Source organism: Melanaphis sacchari, unplaced genomic scaffold (genome assembly GCF_002803265.2).
Source record: "Melanaphis sacchari strain LSU unplaced genomic scaffold, SCAv2.0 Contig74_pilon_pilon, whole genome shotgun sequence".
NCBI lineage: Eukaryota > Metazoa > Arthropoda > Insecta > Hemiptera > Aphididae > Melanaphis > Melanaphis sacchari.
The window spans coordinates 1,102,499-1,128,539 of NW_020271531.1; the positions used below are offsets into that span (position 1 = coordinate 1,102,499).

At 26.9% G+C, this 26,041-nt stretch overlaps 1 protein-coding gene across 2 annotated transcripts in view; it reads right to left on the minus strand.

The window, feature by feature from the left end:
- Positions 1-26,041, minus strand: part of LOC112601038 — a 256,787-nt gene that overhangs the window by 83,320 nt on the left and 147,426 nt on the right. The window contains exon 1 of one of the 2 annotated variants that reach the window (XM_025348437.1): positions 19,603-19,957. The exons of the other annotated variant lie outside the window; for it this stretch is intronic. Within the exon in view, the coding sequence (XP_025204222.1) occupies positions 19,603-19,627 (25 nt within the window). The 5' untranslated portion in view covers positions 19,628-19,957. Of the gene's footprint in view, positions 1-19,602; positions 19,958-26,041 lie in introns of those variants that run through there. 2 annotated transcript variants of the gene reach the window in all.

Consider the following 26,041-nt stretch of genomic DNA (forward strand, 5'->3'; position numbering starts at 1 on the left):
CTTTTACAATAAAATCTTATTTTTTCAACCATCATTGTATAGGTACCCACTATTGCTTTCAGTATTTATAAAATAAACAAATAGTTTATTTTAAAATAATTTTTTATATTAAGTATAAAAATAGCTAAGTATTGTTACTCATAAGTTAAATATATCTTATTTTCATTATATGAACCATATATTACGAACACGTCGTGTTCAAAGCTTATCAAAATAATATTACACGTAATGTTTGATATTCTAAGTATATGAATAAGTGAATTATTATTTCCAAGTTCAACGTTAAAATTTGCATATATTCATCAAAAGCATAATGTAATGCATAGTTAATTAGAAGATTATATAGCATTTCTTCAACATTTAAAATAAAATGTATTCGTTTGCGAGTCTTATATTTTGATTGCTATGTATATTTGAACAAATTTGATTATTTCTAAAAATAAAATTACCATCAACGGACGATGAGTGTAATACATTATTTAAAGGTACCTAGTATTCATTTAAAATTTCTAGATGCTTAAATTATTTTTTTAACTTATAATATTAAATTAACTATTTCGAGTTTAATTCGATTTAATGCAAATTTATTTTAATCTGTAATTGTATGAATAAAACTATTCATAGATATATTTTTTTTTTTTTTGTATTCATATTGTAGTAGGTATTGCAACAATCAAAATTTTAATTAAATATAAATTTTCATATGATAAGCGATACAAAAAATTATTTCTGAAAAATCAGTTAATTTGTTGTTGAAAATGTTTACGATATTCTACAAAAGTTTTTAACTAACTGCTTAAATAATAGTAAAGTTATCAAATACAAATATTTTGATAATGTTGAAAAATAAAATCGACTCTGTTTCAAATATTTTATTTTTATTTAATATTTGGAACATTGAAAAAGGGTGTCTTTTAGAAGTAAAAAATTCCACCGAGCTAATAAATAAATAATTACAATAATAGACATTCATTATGTTTCCACAGTAACAAAGACAGATTATCTTAATATTTCATTTTTATTCCTTAGTATAAGTATTCGTGTTTTTAACATTTTCTTAAGAGTATGTATTCGAATAATAGGATTATGTTTCGACGAGTAATCAGAAAAACACGTGTAATATTGTTAAGTGTTAAGTGATTTTAAACAACAAAAACCTTTAAGATTTGCTTATCCTAAAAGTGCGTAGGTATTCATTTTAATGGTCTGAAGTTTTTTGATTTTCATAAATTTTTAAGAACTTTATTTTTAAATGGTATTATTTTCAACTGTAAATTACTTTGGTTTTTTTAATCTTTCGAATACTTGTATTAACATAAAAAACATTAAGGATTTAAAAAGTTAATAATGTCATTCTTATATTTTTCATTAATGCAATAAAATAAAGTGATTAATGTACTATTATTTTGATTTGATATCAATATTTCAAAAATTGTATAGGTAACTGCTATACATACTTTTTATATACCTAATCGTAGACAAAACACTAGAAACATGCATTTTTATTTTTAATAACAATATAATTCGTTAACATTTTAATATTCTTATATAGTTCGATTGAAAAAAAAACTTAAAACCAATTAATAGAACGATTTATAAAATATAATATTATTATTTATTGCAAAAATACATTATGAACTAAATAATTTTATTAAATTAGAGGTCACGTGAGTATATATATATAAATATGATAAACAAATTATAAATGACTGAAAATTTAAAGGTTAATTTGTAATTAAATGTCATTAGTCTATATATTTTCAGAACAGGAATACATTAGTTCAGTCATAACACTCCCTAACTGACATTGGATAATTTACATTGTTGTACTATATTACTGTATTTTCAAACAATATAAAATATTATTATATCAAATAAAATTCAGAATTTTTCATATGATTGAACGAAATCATTTTTTCCCTTCAAAACTTGGTATAGCATTACTATATCAGTTAACTGCATTTCTATCAATCAATGGCGTATTTTAAACTGCTTTAAAGTAATAATAAAAAAATAAATACCATTTTAAAAAAGGTCATTAAACTCATAAAATATATTTTTTCCACCAGTTAAGTGATTTGTATACATTATTTATTATATCGAAATATTCAAAGGTATTGATAGTAATAACTAACAACCAATAGTCATACTTACACGCAACACAAAGCACAAAGCGTAGTTTATACATACGGTTATGGTTTAAAGGGTAACTGTTTATAAATTATAAAAGAAAAAATATTTAATGAAAACTATTTAATTTACCATGCCGGGGCTGAAAGTTTTTGTTTAATCCTTACGCTACTAAAAAATACAGTCAACTTGTATAAAATAATAATATTGAAATTTAACTATTACATGAGATGAAATATGTTATATTTTTTTTATTATCAGACGAATAAAAAAAAGCATTATTAATTAAATATAGTAATCAAGTCATTTACGGTGTACATGCAATATAATATACAACATGTATATTTATATAAACATATGCACACGCATCTGTTTTATTCAAATCGAATGGCTTAACGATTGGAATCTAGTGAAATTGGGAAATAAGGACGAATGTATGCACCCCAAGTAGAGGGAGCAAGAGAGACACTATATCGAAGTAAGCGAGAAAGGATGAGAGAGTGAGATAGATAACAGCTGTTTACAGCTACAAAAACAATAATAATTATTATATTAATTATCAGCAACGCGTTATTTGAAGCGCGATTGGCGGTGGCAGGTGCTTACACGCACAAATGAGTATTTCTACGGAATTACGACGTCATTGTAATACGTCTTTTCTACCCCTCTCATTCACTACTCTCTCTCTCTCTCTCTTTCCCTCTATCTATCTGATCTATCTGTTTCTCGTGGTCGCGTCCGGTCATCGAGCGAAACAATACTGAAGTTTCGTTGGTGGCAGCAGCGGAAATGAAAATCGAGCTATAGAAGCGGAGTCTGTCGAACTCAATATCATGTACACACGACGCCCCCCCCCCCCCCCTCTTTCAAATCAATTTTATATTATTATTTGCATATAATACACAATCTGTGTATAAATGTATACAGGGCGATCGACTAAATGCATACATCTTTGCAATCTGACCAACCAGTGCGTAATGCTAATGTATGGCGAAGCACTTTTTACGTGCAGTGTATTACCATTGCACGAGTATTTCAATAATATATTAAAAAGCTATGTTCCTAAACGTAGCTTTAACTATTCTCATAATAGTGTTTGTAGTCCTTTTTACAAAATGCATACTGAATTTCAAATTTAGTTGGTTGGGAATAACTTAATCAGAGTCTTCGGTACATTTAGTTTAGAGATAATAGATTTTAGAAATTTAACTCTAGAGAAATTCCTAAAAGGAAATTTCTTAAATATATGTAATTTAATTTTTCATCTCAAATACAACCGCAGTTTTTCACATTGACCTGATAAAAGTTTGAAATATTTTAATTAAATTTGGAAATATGCTTGTATTTCATTAGTTTGACTTAATTCTCAATTTTATATAATCTTTTTAAGCTTAATCCTTAATCTCGACAATACATTAAATAAGTATATTTTATTTTTTTAAAGTAACCTTTATTCTAATCATTAACTAATAAAATATATTTATTAAATGAACATAAGCGATTGTTAAAATATTTTTATCAAATATTCTGTTAGCTAGTATTAGTACATCATTAATCATATGTCATAATTTAAAAGCACTCGTCTAATTTTTTTTTTTTTTTACGTAACTATTTTTTTATGCATAAACAAATAAACCAGTATTTATGTATTGAAATCTTATAATAAAACAATACGTTGTAACGTATGAAAAATTTCAAATCGTGTTACTACTCCAACAACCAACATAATATACTTACTATATGTATTAATATTACATAGTATTATTGTATACAGTAACTACATCTTGGCGTTTAAAAAATAAAAAAATAACTTTATTTAACTAACGTTAATGTATGTCGTCATTCTGACATATAGCGCATTAGTACGTCTATTAAACTGTAACCTAGGTATATATAATATAATATACATATCACCCATCGACCGTGGTGGTGGTTGAAGAGTGAAGTTGTGTCCTTACGAGTACTATATGGAGGTCGTAGCCGGTCTGCGCGGCGCGGCGGGGTCGTCTGCGATCGTTCTTTGATAAAAACCCTATATCCGAAATAAAATCCCACGTGCATAATAATATACACATAACTGTATTATACGGTTAAGCATAAATAAAACACGCATTTTAGTTTACCGTAATACATACGTAATCAAATAACACACACACACACATATCGAAATAAGTACTGTTGTGGATATTGATCCTCACGTAATAATATTGCGCCGTATATGAGTTGTACCGTATTATGTAATATAATATTATTATACTATTATATGAAATTTCTCGATGAATATAATCGTAACATCAAGTCTGACAGTTCAATTACAATTACATGCTAAGGGGGCGCACACACAATATTATACTATATAATAATAATAATAATAATAATATTATGCATTATTGCTACATTAAATACATATGTATATACCTATTATATTTTATATACATGTCAACAAACGTATAAACATATTTCCAAGACGCCGCCACGCGTAAAGTACCTACACGAAACAACATGTTTATACAGAGTGAATAGATGATTTACCAATAATTATGTACGACCCCATTTTTTTTAGGGAGAATTGTTTCCTTTAATAACGTTTATTCAAATACTGATAACTAAAATTGTTTTTAATATATATACAAATGATCATGAAATCTTTAAGTTATTTATATATTTTAATACAATTTAAGGTGTCTAGGTATTTATTTTGAAAATATTGGAGTACTTAAATCAAAATGTTAAGATACGTATTTCAGAGTTATTGAAATTAATAATACTATACTAAAAATGTAATAGTCTTAAAAAAGGGTTCACGAAAATATTATACATATTTTTTTTGGATTAAGTATTTACTGAGTAAAGATTTTTGAAACTAACGGGTTTTAAAATGTTGTTTTAGTAAAATTAATTACCGAAATGTTTAAATCATTATAATCACATTCTTTCTACCAAATTCATTATCATGGACTTAGCATCCTTTGTGCATAAAGTTGAATAACTCAATGACTACTCATTTGAATTTTGTTTTACATATTTAAATATATCAACATTTAAAAAAAAAATTATATCTGATGAAAAATTTATAGAAGAAAGAGTGACTTTAATTTAAAAAAAAAAAAAAATAATAATACTAATTAAATCCAGGTATATTAATTAGATTATAACAACGAAATGTATACATATAATGTTATAAAGTATGAAATATAACGTATTATATGTGTGGTAACGACATAGTTGTTATTATAAGATATATTATTATCAGCCGTAATTATAGAACAGCATTGTTGATGAACATGTTTGATTTGATATTACACACGTTTTTGAGAAACTCAATAAAAAATATCATAAGAATTTAATACCCAAAAGCATATGGTATACAACGTGATATTAAAACTGAATAGCGGCCACCGCATTAGTGAGGGCTCATCCTTTTTATACATTAATATCAAGCCCTCTGTTTTACACTAGCCGCGTTATTATTAATACATATTTTATTAAAAATAGTTTTGAAATATTATAACCCTTCTGCATTATTATTACTTTTTTCTAGTTTGGTTCCTACGCAATATAATATTATTAGTTTCATTTTTGTTTTTGCAACATTATAGATTTTTCATCTCATATTATAAGCTTATATAATTATATAATTTGTTTGTTTTAAACAAGTAGCAGGGAGTACTTAACAAATGAAAAAAATAAATAATTTTTCACGGTTAATTATTATGTTTATTGTATTTGGTATGCAACTACCTACGGGTTTAAAATATTCAAGACAGTTTTTATGCATGTTTACTGACTTTTAAAAACATCCAACAAATTTATTGTGTTCAAACATTTAATTATAATTTTAGGGGAATTTCATCCAAAAATTTCTTAAAATTTAAATATATATACTCGTAGGTATATACTATGTAGTAAATTAATTTAAACTATTACCATTGAAGCTTTAGCCAGTGTTTTTGGCATAAAATCCATATATTATATTTGCAATATACATAATATGTAAAGTTTAAATTATACAAAACTTACAACTTTATTATAATTTCAAAGTGATTGTAAGATCGAGGTGAAAGATAAACAAATATACCTAATATACTATTACATCAGACTTTAGGGTTGTTAAATTAGTATATAAATAATACTACATCCCATATCTTGATTATTAAATATGACTAGTAGTCCAATCATCGACTGTATAGGAATTTTGTGATATTCCAAAGCTTAACACATTAATTTGAGTATGTATATCAATTTAAATAAAATATTTATGCAATAAATTAATTTCACGACTTTTTTGATCTACTACAAAATAGAGTTAAACTAATGGATTTCTTTATCATTATAGGTATATAATGTTAATACGGTTAATATTACAATAATCAAATAATGTCACACATTATCTTTTAAAATATTTAATTACATTTATTTCAAAGTTCAAATTATGTGAGCTTGCAATTGACATTAGCGTTTATCGTTTATTGACCTTATTTTAAAATAGGGCCCTATGACGTAATGACCGTGTGGTGATGACGACCAATGGTTTTGAATAATTATTTATTTGTATTGCATTCAAATCCAAATGGTTGCTTCCGAATTCAAACATAAGTGCAGAATATTGGTGGAAACTTAACTATCTCCATCACATCATTCCAGTTCAATTGACGCAGGTAATTTTAGCCATCAAATATGTTACCATTATGTCAAGAAGACAGATACTATTGACTTATTGTCTATTGACAATCGACCTAAACTAAACGTATTCAAACTTCGATAAACCATCAAAAGCAGACTTAAGATGAACGTGTTATCTGCATTATATGCGTTAAGTTTATAAAGTCAACTCATTTTGCTATACAACGTAATTCATTTAACTAATTATTATAATAAGTAACTGTTAATTACGCCAATAGTATAAAATATTATCATTACAAACTTAAATATATATATACATTATACATACTATATAAAAGTTTAATTTTAAGAAAAAAATATTATTTTTTTTTCATACTAATTACATACATATTAAGATATATTTCCTATGAAATTAGATGGACTAATACTGTACATATTTTACCTATGAACTGTAAATGTGGTCAAAACTAAAGTCTTTACACAAATAACATACCTACATATTTAAATATGTAGTTATTATATTATGTAAAATATGCGACGAAATAATAATAGAACATAAACATATCCTCCAGAATATTATAAAGCATTTATGCAAATATCATATTATGTAGTATTATTGAAAATTGTGTATGTAGAATATTATATTTTTCTATATTTATTTAGTAATTCTTAGTTATACTCTAAGCTGATTATCTGTGACGTTAAAACCCATTGTTTAAAAAAAAAAAAATCATAATTCTAAAATAAAAATTTATAGATTACAGACATTTATTTCAATACACTAATAAATAAACAATGAACAATATAGTTTAACTTTGGGGAACATAATTTACCAATCCATTTTAGTGAAATAATACAGGGAAATTGAATACACTAAGAGCTTAAGCTGCGGATAATTTTAATTCTAGTAATAACATAATATATTATATTATATAACAATGTGGTACCACAAATACCTATTATACAATAAAAATGCGATAAAATGTAAACATTTATTCATACTTTAATATTTTTTAAATATAAATCCTACTATTCTAACATATTAAGATATTTATGAATTCCGCTTACATGAATTTATGGTAAGTATAAAAAAAAAAAAATATAATAAAACATGGCTTTCTGGAAAATATAAAATCTTTTAACGTTTACAACTCACAAACCACCAGTTTTAAAAATATGAGAGTTTTTTGTAAAGATTTGTATTAGTTAAAAATATATGTTTAATTTTATGAATATTATGAATTGATTGAAAATTTTCATTTTCTAGAATGTATACAGTCTATAATTAGTTTATACGTGTATAAATGTAGATGAAATGTATACAATGTTTATTATTAATATGTATATATTATTAAAGTTGAAATAAAGAAATAAGTTCCGCGTACATCATTAAAATATATTATCAGATTTAATGTATCATATATAACATCATGGTATGTAGCCCAAACGTAAAAATATTTGAATTCATATTATACGAGCACGGTATATGTAAGCACGTAATGTATGGGGTTCGATAATAATAAGTTTCTTTGGAGACACGACTTTCGCAACTGCTATAACGGTGTATACTACATTACGATACGACGAAAATATCAAAAAGGTAAAACAAAAATTTAACCGAATTAACAAAAAACAAAAATAATAATAATACGGGTACAACCATCGTATTATTAATAATAATGACGATGGTAGATTATCTCATTGCGATAGAATTTGTCGTAAAAAATCATTTGAATACTATAACAAGTAGACCAATTATTCAGAGCGCTGGTGTCGAGTGGCGATATAAAGCCAACGCGTATAATGTTAATACACACTTACAATAATATTACCTATACGTATTATACAGTTATCAAAACAACAATATAATAATGTCTCTACGGTACCGTTTGTAATAATGCTGACTCTGGAAAGTCGATTTTTCTGACGGGGGACAACTTTGTCTGCGGCGCTCGGGGGTAATGTCATAGTATGAAAACAAATACGAATTCACACGCGTGACCAAGATTATGTAGAAGTAATAATAATAAAATGTGTTTCTACAAGACCACTGACCGGCAACTACTCTAACTACACACACTTATATTATATCGTTGTAAAAACAACTTTTTACGTGTATTTCGCACTATGTCCAAAAAATCGTTTTTGGAATGACTAAACAATAACGTCTGTGAAATGTTTTGGGCAGTAAGTATGAAGGCAGAGGGTATGTAACAATATCTACTCACCATCATCATTTTCGACGACATTGTTTTTATCAGAAGAACATCTTATCATGAAGTAAAACATGAAAAAAAAAAAAATAATATTGATTATGCGTGCGGCAGAAGAACGACCGTCGAGCCGCCGGGTCATTTCGAAAACAATGTTTTCGTTTCAATGATTATTATATTACCACATTTGTTAAGTTAATAATAGATACTGTTTCCGGTTTTTTTATTTTATTCCCCGTCTGCTTCCAGACTGCACGCGCGACCCATTATCAGATAAAAACAACAGAAAATTTAATAATTGGCTGGCGATCCAGTCTCAACCAACACGCACCACTGACAAATATCTACGGGCAAAGTGATAATATTTTAGTTATGTGTGTTAATTTACACAAAATTGACTTTATCTAATTCAAACGGAAGATTTTAGGGCGTCGTTTTAGCAACGTGTCGAGACATTATGCCGCACGTTCCATCCCACACAAAATAGTATGGAGGTCAGACGAGATCGTTCAAACGTGAAAAGACCCACGTTCTCGCTGTAGTACAACATTAGGTAGCAGGAAAATAATGATAAAAATATTATATAAGCCATTGAATATAATTTAACGATTCGTAAAATATTATGAAATGGCAGTTGAAACACGAACATATTGATTACATAACAGCATTGATACTGAATCGCCCATTCGATGTGCAGTTTTTGTTTGCTTCTTTTTTCTTTTGTCGAACGGTCGTTACTGATAAATCTGATAATTAATGGACATAGTTATCGTTTCCGTGTCCCCTTTATTCAAACGTCTTGTAAGCCGATAAGGCGTGTGAATGGCGTTCACAATTTATGTCTTTGTAATAAAGTCCAGACCCAAAAATATCGCTGTATAGTATTTAGATATGGTCATATTCCATGGATATACATAGATATAGGTTCTACATTAGCCTCCGATGCCAGTTGTATGTATATGATGATATCGAAAGCGAATAAAATGTTATAAAATAAAAAATACAAACCCAGTTGTTGTGGAGTATCATACGGTTATAATGTTAAAATGATAAAAGTAAATCAAAAAAGTAGAAAGAAAAAAAAGTACATCAGCGAAGAAAACACGTAAATATTGATTGAACGACAGAAAATAAACAACTATATCGCCTATCTGGTGAGCCATGCCGGGTCATTTCGAGACTTCCCATTTTTTTTTTTTTTTTTTTATTATAGCTATTATATTAGCCGTATTATCCAGGTTTCCGTGTTGTTCTCCTTTGTTCCGCGCACCAATCATGAATATCTACATCATTGCAAAAATGTGGGCGTTCTTATGATCGTTTATGTTAGTGTTATACTCCATGCAGAGAAAAACAAACCGATAAAATGTATTCAAATGGATCGAACGAGGAGGAATAATACAATTATTACTGACAGACAATACTGAAACAAACGAGATTTTATAATGTCATGACATGTCTGTGATACAATCCGTGACCGGAGAAATAACGTAAATTTAACGAAGGAAATTGTCATCACGATTTGATGTTATAACATGGATAAGCGAGATAAAATATTATTTTATTCAATTTTTTTTTTTTATGAATTATGTATAAATAACAACAAATATTGGCCTTGTAGATTTGAAGATAGTGATGGAACTGCTAAATTGCCTATTCGATGCGCCGTACTACAATAATCAAAATAAATAAGTTCTTATGATTTGGTTGAATATACGAGTGCTACTAATTATTTCCTTATAACTTTTATTTTTTTATTAATCTTATTACCTCAACAGCCAACAGCAATGGCTAATACTTACAATCTGTTACATTTTTTTTTTTTTTAAATAACTAGATTATTTATATTATATCACTGCAAAAACCCTTCGTAAACTATGTGTAAAAATGGCCAAGTAAAAAAAAAAAAAAAAAATTAGGTTTTTAAGCACTATAAAAACGTGAAATCATGAATAAATTCTAACTATATTGAATTTAAGTAAACTTATTTTGTTTCAATAATGTATTTACCTGGCGAGGAATTATATAGAATGGTACGAGTATATAAGTAAATAGTAATAATAATATTTTTTAAATAATAATAAGATATATTTCAACAGACCTTCGCCATTTAATTATTTTGTTCATCATATTTTGTTTTTTTAATAAATAATTCCTCACCAAGTAAATAAATAATTGAAACAAAATAAGTTTACTTACATTCAATATACTTAGTATTTATTCATGATTTATCATCTTTAAAGTGCTTAAAGATCTAATTTTTTTTACTTAGCCATTTTTACACATAGTTTACTAAGAGTTTTTGTTGTGATATCACTAATTGTTATCATCAATGCAAATAATAATGATAATGTATCTATATTTTTATCTATAACTTTACCTAAATAATGTATCTATAATTGTTTTAGTTTTGTTTTTCTAGAATTATTATATACACGTTTTTGCCACAACGAGGCCATCTTTCTTTAATAGAAATAAGATCATTACACCTAAACCAAATATTCGATTTTTTGATTATACTTGTGTAATGACTCCCTGTGGTGGTAATTGCAGAAGATAAATTGTATGTGATTTGCAAACAGTTATACGACTAACACGCTTTAATAATATAACACACTATAATAACATAGAGTATAGACGATAGCTACATATGACGGCAGATAACGAAATTAATGCATGGTTATGACCCGCCGAAATTCGGCACTGAATCTGGCAGTTGTCATTATAATATTTTTTTCCCACCTAGGCCTCGAGCTGTATACACGAAATCGAGTGGGGAAACCGATCGATGCGGCGACGACGACGGCTATCGCGATTCTGAATTTAATATAAATTTCCATTAAAAAGTTCGCAGTTTTTCATTTAAATTTTATTACTTAATTTCAGTTATATCTTATAACAAATTTACCTGTATTTTACACAGTTTAAATAGGCAACTCTTGCTTCGATATACAGATATACTATACATACACCGTCATGCAGTCATTTTTTTTTTTTTACTTAGCTCGCGCCACAACCGTGGCCTGGATTAAATTGTATAATTCAGATTTTTCTAATAATATTTGAGATTTCTATTGTAGTAATGATCCATTTCGATAAATTGCAATATTATGTGTAATTGGTATTATTATTTTCGGTTATATTCCGTTGCAAGTGAGAGGTGTACTGATAGAAAATTCTTGAACCCCCTCCCCCTTCAAGCATCCGAGTTGTAAGTGTAAATACTGTTTCCGACAAGAGACAGAGATTCAGCTCAGACATCTTGGTGGAATGAAGGCTGGAGGAGTATGAAGTGGTGATCGTATATTTTATAAATTAGTGTTATGTACACGGCGGCTACGGCTTAAACAGAATTGAGAATATTGTGCGTTGGTGTCGATTATGACAGAAAAATAGACATAAAATAATAATTTATGGTGTTTTAGTGTGGGTTACATATTTTATCTGTGGTTTGAGTGAGGAGATGACCTACGATATAATACTCTATAACTACAAAATAATATTTGATTTTTTTGATTAAAATATTTGTAAAATACTTTAATATTACTTATTTATTATTTAATACAGATTATAATTTTAGAAAAAATAAAAAAATATAATGGCTAAGGTGTGATCGCGTTTGTGCTTATAGGCGACCGAATTTCAAATAATGCATTTGTTTCAGTTAAGCAGAATATGGTGATAATGATATAATCTTAAGGACAACAATATAAAACTTATTTACAGTTTTTGCAAGCTATCACGTTGGTTAGAAATCGTGTCGTCGCAACATCAGACGTTAATACATTATTCAACCTATTTTTCTATTTCTGCGACATATAACCGTCCAACGGACATTGTTTTTTTCTTTAGTCATGCTGACTATCGTCTACATAAACTTATACATAAATAATATATAAAATATATGTAGAAGTATATAATTTATTGTTATGAGCACTTGAATGGTATATCCACCCGCGCTGCACACCCAGAAAGACAGAATTTCACGGTCGTATTGAACTCGTAGAGTGGTTTTCTGAGATTTCCAAGCGCGAATTTTCTCCTCAGGGATAACTATTAGAGACCGTCGTCATTGATATGACCACTAATATAGCCTATTTGTCTTTTTTCGATTCCTTACTCATTCGGTTGTATGCAAAAGCTTTACTATATATTTACTATTAAATATAATCGCTATATTTTTAACGTATACGTTTTATGTCTTGTTTAAGTGTTTTAGATGTCTTTAATTTTGAAATGACAATCTACGCTGAATACATTCTCATAACTTTAAGTCCTTATATACTACCACCATATTGGCAAAAGATATGTTCGCTTGCCACACGTCGTTTGTGTGATTACGGCACTCGTTCGTCACCACATTACACATACCTATAATATTACTTTTACTATAATTTTACTATTTTATAACATCTAAATACATTTTTATCGGGACCCTTAACTTGTATTTGACAATTTTTTGTTCATATTTGCACAACTTAATTTACAAATACATTTAAATGTATCTGTAACCTTTAGGTTATCCTCGGTCTCGGACTTTACGCTCGTTCGTTCTCGATAGAATAATTTTCCATTAAAAAGGATTCGTTACCGACCTTTTAATTAAGTTATTATTTGTGAAAAAAATGTTTCTTTAAGTCTTAGTATAGCGACAATGTTTAAACTAGAAAAAATAATATTCAACGTTAGAATTTTGAAATATTATTGTTATTATTATTATTATCATATGGTTTTATTAGTGAAAATCTATTTTAATTATTTGACAATCTTTTCTGTTGTCATAAAAGACACTGGTGTCATGATCTTTTAAATTGTGACAATGCTATTGTTTGACTCTAACCGAAGCTGTCAAGCGAATTCTATCATTAGATAACTTTCCCACTCATTGTTTCGTTATATTCATCTTTTCAACTAATTTACTAATTGTAATTTTTTTATTAAATATTCAAATTGTACAAGTAATTTTTTTCTTAATAGAAAAATGTATTTTAGTGTTGTTTGTTAATTTAAAAGAGTAAAAATAATTTTATAGTGATAATATATAGAATCAAAACTCATACTAAATCACAATTTATCAAGTAATTCATCAACTGACTTTATTTATTTAAATATAAAAGAACTATTATGTTATTAAAATGATAGTTATTAATATGTATTATTATTACATATTATATATAGTTTAATTTAATAGACTTTTATAATAATTGTTGATAAAAAATCGCTATTAACTCATACTACCAACTAAACTCTGCAATTATAATCCTGTGAAACTATAATTTTATAATCCTAATTTAACACCAATTACCTGTACAAAAGGTAACTTGTACATGATGGCCGGAATTTGTGCAAAGTGTGTTCCTGACAAAAAATCCTTAACGCTTCTAATGATTATGTTTGGATATTCATTTTTCATTACGAACATTTAAATCAGACATCCATACTTCGCCATGCATACATTGTCACTCAAGTAAATTGTTTATTAATCCAATTTGACCGAAACCGTCGGGAGAGCAGAATTCGTTGAGCCTAAACGCATATAGTGGAACCTACCTATATTATATTATCCTACGATATTACCAATCTGCCTAAAAGATTGCATCCGAAATTAAGTTTGTCTGCGTAGAATGACGGTTTTAGTATGTATATCATAAAATAATAATATATAATTGTGTCGAGCGACCGGAAGTTATCGATCAAAGTTTTCGTCAGTAGCACGGTGTAAGCATATTATATCAGTAAAACTTTTCATGGCATGCGCTTAATTGTGAAAGAAATCCACCCGGTAAACGCTGCTCAGAGTCCATTATCGGGTGGAACTCTGCAACTGTATATTTAATAACAATAATAATAATAATAATGTATAGAACTATAGCCATTAAAAAAAAAAAAAAAAACATAATACAGTTGTTTTTATTTAGGGTAATAACTTTACTTTAGTATTATGAACTACTACCTAACCTAACCATAATTAGAAACACAATGAATTATAATAATATAACTGAATCTCTGCGAGTGAAACTTGCAGTTAAATGTTATCGTTTTAGTGTACCTATGTGAGTTCAATAACAAGGTTGAGATGACGACAAAATCTTAAAATTACTGAATTTAACTATTAACTTAAATATCTGTTAATTGTAAGTTTTGCATATACTTTAGGAGCGTGTATCAATAATAAATAGTAACATTAAATCAATACTAAGTCATATCGTTCACACGTTTAAAAATAATTACGATCTGTAGGTGTTCCTTGTAAAATTTATAATACTATGCGGTAAAGAATTACTAACTATATATTCTTAACTGTGGCCTATTATCAGTATTTATTTCTATTTTTCAAATCATATGAAATGCTATAAAGTAGATCACGCATGCATTTTGTTTTCATTCAAAAAAATCAAATATTTTTTTATATATAGAGTTGCCACTCTTATAAACTTTATTAATATTAAACTTGGTGGAAATATGGCATAATGCATAATTATTTTTTAATTATTTAAATTACAAATTATTAAAAAAAAAAAACAAGTATCAAATTAAAATACTTATAAACACAATTAATTGCAATGATATGCTTTCTTAATTTTAGACATATTTTTGATATGAATTTATAATTACGATTCAAATCTTAACAATATTTGATTTACATCATTTTTAAGCGTTTGTTAAAACTGTCTCTAATTTTCTGTGTTTACATCAAAAATGAGTCTAGAATATTAAGAAGTGGAAAATCATAAAATCAATCATTGTAATTTTGTTTGTAGGTACTATGTATTTAAACTTAAACAAAAGGAAAAATGAAAGAAAGATGGATTAATTTTAACATGGGTGAATTCGGGTAGTAATATAACGTAGCCAGTATTGTATATTTTATCTATCCTGTATGCGGTTGTACTGCGCAAGTCGTTTTATGCGACGTAAACGGTTACCCAAAACTTACAGAGTGACTTAGTTCAGGTGAACGGCTGCGAGAGTTGTGAAAATGAAATTTCCTTAGAACTGTCGAGTCTATGATATAATACATTTTCGTATAATATTATATGGTACAATATTATTGTTCTCGGGTAACTCACACATGTACGGCATAATATTGTAATCCGTTCGGCGTTTAATGTGTATAGACAGACACACGTACGCATGCACACACACAATGAAGAAATCAAACATGCCACGATGAATAGACGGCGACCAAAGAAAATCGGTCCGCTTTTAGCGAAATACCTCTACTTGGGAATGACTTGCCGTCGATACTACCGTTTCCGGACGTATATAAAATTATTATTAAACGATATACCTGTGCGGCTGTGAAACGTTGTGCATAGCGCACTGCCGGCGAAATGAGAAAACTTCTACGCTTAAATAGTGTCATCGTTGTCGTGTAACCGCTGTACATGGTTTAGCTACGGTTATGTTATAATATTTTCATCGTATTGTTGTATATGATGCTCTCTGTACGCTTGGATGCCATTGAAATGAAATCGGAAAATGTGTAGTAATCATGCACACAGCCGCGAGTGACAACACCGTCGCGATATGCCACATACTTTAATAGAACTTATCGCCCGCATGATACGTTATTGTCGACGTATTATGAACGTACAGCGCAGGTAATAACTAATAGATTTGTGTTCAGCAGTGTCCCAATTATGACGAGTAGGAAAATTTAATAATAAAGCGCATTGATCTATTGTCAAACTTAAAAGCAAGATTATTAGTCGTGTTTTTTTGTGAGTTTTTTTTTACAATATTTTAATTTTTAATTAAGTTGTATATAACATAATATGCCAAATATTACGATTAAAATATGCTCATAACTTGTTTGAAAACAAAAATATCGTGAAAATACAATTAATTTTCTAAAAAAACGACCAATATATTTTCAATAACCTTTTATATAGGTACAACAGCGTTTTTTTTTAAAGTATTAAATTATTAAGTTCATCGACTCTTTTTTTTGTTTGATTAGATATTTTTCAGTTAAATTTAACCGGACCATCTTAAAATTTATAATTAATGCGTAATTTAATTAATTTTTTTTTTTTTTTTTTATTCAGATGTGAAAAAACAATGAACATATAATAATGTACTAATGTGTATAATATATATTTTGTGAAATAAAAGCTATTTAAAAAAAGAAAATCATCATGTATTAAAATTTCAAATATGGCAAAAGATTAGCTAATTTCTGATGACCAATGCAATATAATATTTATATAAGCTGATGTTGTTAAGACCAAATAATTAACTGTTTTATTTTTGTTCTATACATTTTTAAGTTCTTCTTATAAAATAATACGATATACTATATATTTAATATAATATGTAATAGTTAATATAGTATTCCAAAAATATTAAGCTACAAAAACGCACAAAGGTCCATTACTGTATAGAAACTTATGTTATTTATTTATTAACTTTAATTGTTTTAATTATGGTTTCATGTTTAAAGTGAATTTACAATAACGAACATTTGTTTGCCGTTAAAGAATAATTATTAGGATCCACTTATTTATAGCAGTCGGTTATTTATTGTCAAAAAAAAAAAAAAAATGTTAGTGCTTAATAATACTTATAAAACTAATATTCGTGTAATGTAATAACGGTAAAAACGTATTGATACTTAATAAATATGACAACTAAAGAGAGTTTATATAATAAAAATATATACATAAGAAGTATGTAAAAAATAAATAAATAAAAATAAATAAGTATGAAAAATGTATAATACATGTTTACAGATTTAATAAATATATAATAATGAATAACTTTACAATATTATTGATTTATTATTTTCAATGTTAGAAATAAAACTATAATATTATGCGCATATACTAAACTATTATCATTAAGAATAATCAAATTATAAACAGTCATGTTATTGTGTTAAGTTATAAATTACATTCAAAATTTTGATCTTAATCAAAAATAAATTATTTTATAATGTATATTTTGGTAAAAAAATCAACTGAAATAAAGATTCATCTAAAGTAATGGAATCAAAAAAGATATGTGAACTACAAACTTTAAATTAAAATAAACCAATTTTTTGCAAATAGTAATTGTGTCTAGTTGGTTTGATGAAATTCAAAAATGACATTAAACATGTAATGTGTAAATTATTGCAAAATAAACTAAAATCTATACGATTCATATTCAATTTTAAGTTAAAATTGCACACATGAAGAGAAAACTAACTTTGTTTAAACTTAAAAAAAATCAACCTATTATTAAAAAGATGTAAAAATTAAAATGAGTCATTGTGTTTACATTCCATGACAGAAATATTCAAAGGAATAAGTCACACAAATATATAAAGACTTCAACATCGTACAACGTGAAATGGAATAAAAATTATTTACTTTAAAAGTGAATTTCTAACAAGCTTAAATACACTATAAATATATTTTTATTTTTATTTCCATTATATTAAGAACAAAAAAAAAAATCAATCAACAAACATCTCGATGACACAATAGTATCTATAACATCGCATACATGATTATAACCTTAAAGTTAAAACTAAGATCGATGGAAAGAAATAAAAGAATCTAGATCTATTCCTTTGGGATTTTTGTTCACTTCAAATAATAAGAAGATTAAATTATAGAAAATAATAACAATTTAGTTGAAGTAGAGTTTGTGAAGTTAGACAAACAGTATTTTATTAAATATTTATTCCATAAACACAATTATCAACATTTAATATAATATTAATAACCAACTAAAAAAATAAAAATCGTGTATCTTTTTTTACTTTTTTTAAATTTTTTTATTCATTAATGAAATTAAAAGAATGGTCACAGGAATATAAATTCCGGGTTTCTTATTTTTGTTAAAGAAATATTTAAACTGATCTTAGTAAAGTATATTTTTACGCGAATAATATTATAATACCTGAAAACAACTTAATTTGAATACTCTATGATAATCACAAGAGTTACTATACATATTATAATATTGTATAACTGAATTATATAATTAATAAATAAATTATCAAATCATACGTGTTTTCGATTATATCGTATCTATAACTCGCTTTGATTTCAATATTTTACGATGACTTATCATAATAACGATAGATTACATAATGGTAATAAGTGTAAGTGTAAGTAGACTTGTTGTTATAACGAGAAGACAATCTTTTAGTTGTAAGTTGTTAGCAGTCACAAAGTAGGGTTGCAACAAGATTACTTAATAATCGTGTTAAATACACGGCGGCCCTGTGTTTCACCGATCGCGCTACGCTACTATGCTCGTTAGTGGATAGATAGCAAACATTTTTATTTTCTGCCACTCGACATGTTTTTTTAATCATTTTATCATCACTACAGTGCGATTTACCGAAACAAAATGAAAATACTGGTTACAATGTTTATTTTAATCCTTTTCTCCCTCTCATAGTAATATTAAATCAAACAAAACTATATCACATACAGTATAACCAATTACAATGGTAGTCCATATTGTCATTTGATTTAGCGATATAAAATATGAAAACACGTTAAGCTGAGAATTCGGAGTGAAAATTATTAATTTATTTGTATATTGTATATATGTATTAATATTATTTTTAAAAATTCTATGTATACGTTATTGGTAACCGGATTATGTTACGTCAAGTTATGGTGTACAGTAATACCTTTCAACAGATGTCTGATGAACATGACCGAAGTACAATGGCAATAGACTTGCAGCTGCACCGGATTTGATGACGGGCCGAGAGCTGCGATGGGTGCAGAATGCCCGAAGACGACCGCAATCGCGGTAACATCGGCGTGGGCGGTGATGACCAAGACGATAACGATGGTGGCGAAGGTAAAACGGACCGAGACGGATAGCTCATATCTGAAGCGGCGACGAGTCGGTATTACGCGTTGGTTATAATGGGAGCAAAAGGCGCTGAATCTAAAAGCCGATTAGAGGTAAGTCGCGATGGTGTACGACCGAAAAGAAAAAAGTGAAAAATTACAAATAAATAATAATAATGTCAAAAAAATAAGTCCATAATCGTAAAAGTCAAATTCGAAAATTATATATATATATATATATATATATACAAGTAAACAGTATGTATTTGTTTATGAACACGCGTATTACGATGTATATTTATATGTTATATATATTTATAAAATATAGTAACGCGGCGGTGACAGCGGTGGCGACGGAAGACACTCTGACCGGTGTAAACCGCCGGACGGACTACACTGGTGGTGTGCGCGAACAAACTTCTCCGGTTTGGTCACGAGTTTTCCGGCTGATCAGCTGTTCAGTGGCGGCGGCAGTTATACGCAGGGTTGTTGTTGAACATACAGTGGGAGGCAGGCGCGATTCGCTAGCCGCCGCCGCCGTCTTTACTGTGCGTGTCAGCGCGGAAAAGCGGAGGGAATCGATCTACCGCCACACCCGCCGGCCGAACCAACCCATCATACAGGGGTGATGGATGTTGTGGAAGGGATGGAGGGATAATGTAGCACCCCCGGCAGACCCCCTCCATCACACGTATACTAGCGGCCCGTCTTACATGATTTCGACGAAATTTATTATTCATATAATAATAATAATAATATTTTATTCCTGTGCTCAATACACGCGAATAAACGTACATAGTATCTATACATAGCGTCCATCCCCCCCCCGGATTTCCGTAAGGTAATAATATATAACGCATTTCCATTCGGTGAAACCCGTGAACCGGCTCGTGAAATCGACGACAACTATACTGTGTCGATGCCATCTCACAATCGCGGTTGCGTTGCACTTAACAAAACCAATTGGTCCTCTCCAAAGTCGTTTTATTTTGGATTTCGATAGAAGTAAATACAATTTTTATAATAAAGTACCGAGTCTTTTTTATTTTCAGTTTATTTTTTCTATTTTATGTTTTTGGTTCTTATGGTTTAATATTAAATTGGGTAAGCTGTATAGTTATTAAGCAGAGAATACAATATATCCTATCGTTTTATAATTGACAGTTTTTTAAATCAATGAAGAACAGACATTATATTTTTTTAAATCTAAGTTTGATTCGTACTATTATTTTGATTGCATAAAATACATTTATATTTTACAAACAATATATTAAAAACTACTCAGGCAATTAATTATGAGTCTAACAATTTTTGTGTGTACATACCATTTCCTATTATATAATTATTGATATTATAATTAATATATGTATTAATAATATATAATTGTACATAAACGTGTTGAGAGGATTTTTCTCTGAACTTTTATTTATATACCAATTAGTTAGAGAGAATAATTATACTGATAAATACTTCTGAAATTTGAAAATAAATATTTAAAAAAATGTGAAAGACAAATTTGTGTTATGGGCAAATAATATATAGCCTATAACTTGAATTTCTGATATTAAATTTCTTTGATATTTAAAAACGCATTACGTAAATAATGATATACTTTTACAGTGCAAAATGAATAAAATTATAAACAAATGAATTTATAATTGAAAATGTACATTATTTGTAAGCTTATTTAATATTTAATGTTATATACATATATATATATATATATTACATTTAGTATATAATAAAATCATTAGACGTAATATGAATAATTATTTCCAAAAATTAAAAACTCAGATTAGTTTAAAATCAAACGAGACGTTTAATTGAATTTAAAAAATATTATGTTGATCAATCAAAAACTTGTATACATTTTAGAAAAATATATTCACGTAATATTGTAAGTATTGTATAAAAAAAACTTAAATATATTTTCTAGTTTTCTATGGTTAATTTCAAAATTATTTCATAAAACAAAATAATAAGTTTTAAATTTTAATTAAATTTTTTTATATTTTTATGCAAATTTTATATTTAAGTTTAAATTTTTTCATGTAATTCGATAAGGCGCTTTATATATTTTATATAAAAGAAAACACAATAACTGAGTGGACTCGTGGTGCAACTGAAGTACTCTTCTTCCGTCAAGATATCTATATTTTAGTATTATACGTGTCATGTTACTGAATGGTGGGCACACGATTTTGCACGATAGATGAAAAAAAAATGTCAGTAGGTTCATGGATAAAACGTAGGTACGTGAGAATATTATTATTTTTAACTACAGAGATTTTTTGGTGACGGTGTTATACATCACAAACTACACGATTCTTTTGTCGTTTCTCGACAGTAATAATATGGTAGCGTTTGATATTATTATAGCTATGACGTCTATACCTAACGCACATACTGTATATAAAAGTAATATTATATAAACATATAAATCTGAAACCTCTGCAAGTAAATTCATGATTATTGTAGTTGGACCATTTGTTAACAAGATATTTAAAAAAAAAAAACTTTTCTATTATTATATCCATTTATTGTTTTATCTACTTGTCTACTAGTCATATCGAACATTTATTAGTTAAATTAATCAATGATATAGGATTATAAAATCTAAAAAAATGACCTTAACAATTAAAATAACTTAAAAGTGACTTACATTCTTTTTTGTTAAAATACAAATAAACTAAAAATATTGTACCTAATGGCTAATATTATATTATGTTCTAAAAAAAATATGTGTTCTTAATTTTAAATTGTATAATAAATTAAATTAATTAATACTTAAAAATTAAAAATTTTAATTTAAAATATAAATATTACAATTAAATATAATTTTTATTGTTAATACTTCGATGTATAAACAACAAATATATTGATCTGTTAGATATGACTAATAATTAAGTATTTATATTTTAGATGAGTAGAGTAGTATACAAATATTTTGTGGTCCTGTATCCTTTTTGTCTTCTAAAATGTAAATATTTATAACTATACATATCTATTTGTTATTTTTGTATAATGATACTTGTATTTTAGAGCTTTTATGCATAATTATTCTTAGGAAAATATTCTGCTCCAAAATATTATTGTAGCTATTTAAAAATAAAAAATAAATCTTAGAATTAATCCAACAATGACTAGTAGTAAATAAAATAATTTATTTTTTCGAAAATTGTATACATTGAAATGATAGATAAATATTGTAATAAACAGTTACCAAGAAAATGGTTGTTTACTGGTAAAGAAATCACTTTGCCTATAATATTGTATACTATTGCATAAATATAGCACATGAAATACGTTCTTGTAAAGGTTTGTGAGAATTGTACTTAAACGACGTTTTACCTTCGATATATGCTGCACCTTCTATACAACTGCTCTCGCCACGCTCACGGACAGGGTCTAATCTGCTTATTGTGTTTTGCCACACAACCTTCACCGAACGTTTGCATAATACAGTGTACATACATATACACATATACATGTATCTTTACATAATACACCTCTGCTACTCTGTTTTCCAGGACCCAACCCTTTTTTGTAAGTTATTTGCAAATAGGTACCTATATCTACACACGGTATACACGGTCGGTCACCGTTGTTTTGGAATACCTACTTTACAAGGTTACAATAAAATAATGAATTACAATAATATAATGCACCACAAATATTTTACGCTGGTCCCGTCGTTCGTTTGCATATCGAACACTTATATTGCGGAGTGTTCTGTCGTCAGTGACGAGACTAAGAAAACTGTAGGGAAAGAGCAGTTTCATTTTTAATAAAGTGGAAACAATTTAAGTTTTTTTTTACGTTTATCTTAAACATAAATTAAGGTTAATAAATTGTTAATTTAAAAAAGTTAAGACATATTTTATGACATACAATTATTGTATATTAGTTCATTTTGTAATTATTAATAAAAAAAAATTAATACAAGTGTTGTATTAATTAAGTTTTAATTCTTTGTTATATTATTTATATATTATTTTGTTATATATAAATATATATATATTATACATACATTTTATAAACTTCTCCACTATTTATTAATACCTAAACATATTATTTAAATTTAAGAGATTTTAATTTTGTTAAATATATATATATATATATATATATATTTATAATTTTAAAATTGAAGTCATTAGCAAATATAAATTTATAGTTCATAACCGCAGTAACTATTAGTTAATCATTTTTACTTATTTAACAAATATCTATGATTTATTTATAATCTCCAAAATAATAATGCGTGAAGTTTTCAGAATATATTTTTAGCAACAAATAATTATAATTTGTTTTATTAATTCATCTAAAAGTAAAATGTACTATTTTAATTAAAAGTTAAAATGTACTTCAAGAAATATTCAGTAATGATTTCTTCAAAATACAAATTATATTAGCATGATAATGACTCATATAAAAATATGCTTATCGAAAGAAATATTTATTTACTAAATTATGATACCTAAGCTGTTTATAATTGTCACCTAACTAATCTAAAAAATAAATATATGTCTATGAATTTTTTAAGTTATACATAATTAACTGTATGTTATTCATAGAATAATAGTTTGGTAATACGCATTATTGTCAATCCCAGATAGTAAATAGTATTTACTAAATATTAAACAATAACTATGATCGTATTTTCATATTAAATTTATCTGCACCCCCTGGATAGTTAAGTTTTATTATTATTTAACGCTTCAGACCGTATTAATAAAATCTATTACGTGTATTAAAATATTATGATTTGATATTTGCTGTGAAATTTGTAATCAAGTACAGAAATAAGCTATTGTTGGTTTGCCGTGGCCTATTGAGTCAGTAAATATTGGAAACCTATCAGTGATCGACATTAAAAACTCTCTAGTTAGTAAAACCACTGAATTTTCTATGTCACACACCAATATCACAAAAAAAAAAAGTAATACAATTACAAATAATTTCAACATGGATTTTACTGACTGCAGCGTGCATACTATTATACTGAACGAACAGTAGAACAGTTAATAATTCTAATAATTCACAGATTTCTGAACCTGTTTTAATAAGATATTATCTGTTTACCATTACTTTTATCATAATTATTATTTTTGATACATATTTATTCGTCCAACGATAAAAAATCTTAAAAACGCTCGCTCAGTGTATTTTGTTTACGTTCTAGCTAAAAATCGAAAGTAATGTGAAAGATTTTTTTGTTATTAGATATTTTATACGTTTTTTTTTTTTTTTAGTAAAATGGTTGTCCAATAACGTAGTATTATAATATATTTATATTATTTTGTAATGTTATTGTGTAAAACTTAAATACGTCCAAACTTTTTTTTTTCTTCGTGTTTTCGGATATACGCGAAATTCGTGTTTTTAGATTTTGAGTGAAGCGAGAAACGCATTTTATTTTATATGGTAAAATGGCATCTTTTCATATATAAACGTGTTTATTAAAATAACGCATAATACTATTATGTCATCGAAAAATGACATATTTCATAAGCCATTATTTTTCAAACATTCCGTTTTACGGATGATTAAACGCATATAATATAATGCATAATGTACAATACAATATATGTACGGAATTAGATTTTTCCCCTTTTTACATGAAACCTCAATTATAAAATATATATACATATATTATTCAAAACATGAATTTATTTTTTTATTTTTTACTGTAAAAATGATTTAGTCAATCTCTTAATTGAACTTCACTTGATCTTATTTTATAAAAATCATATTACTATATTGTATAATATGATTTAAAACAATATAATTTGCTGTTGTTGAAGGTTATTTAAATTAATTTTCAATTTTTGATTTATATTATACTATGCTAAAACATTTCTTAGTTAGTACAATACCCACTATAAAATCATTAAAAAAAAAAAATCGGTATGTTTACATAGAATTTAGGATAGCGATCATATACTACGCAATATTTAAAAAAATAAATTAAAAATGTCAAACATTTAAAAATAATAATAAATGAAAATAACTATAATGATAACATTTTATTTTAGAAGTGTTTTTAATTAAACATTAATGCGAAGTTTTAGTCAATTCGTACTATTCGAATAATATTAAAAGTTATTAAATAAGTAGATATTGAAGTTAATAATAAAATATATTGTTATTAACGATGATATTAATTCCTAAAATATATATTTCAGTTGATGAAATAACGTTTCTTTTTGTTTGTAATTTTAATTTGTTATATGGGTCCAAGAGAATGAAAAAAATATATTTTGTGAAAAA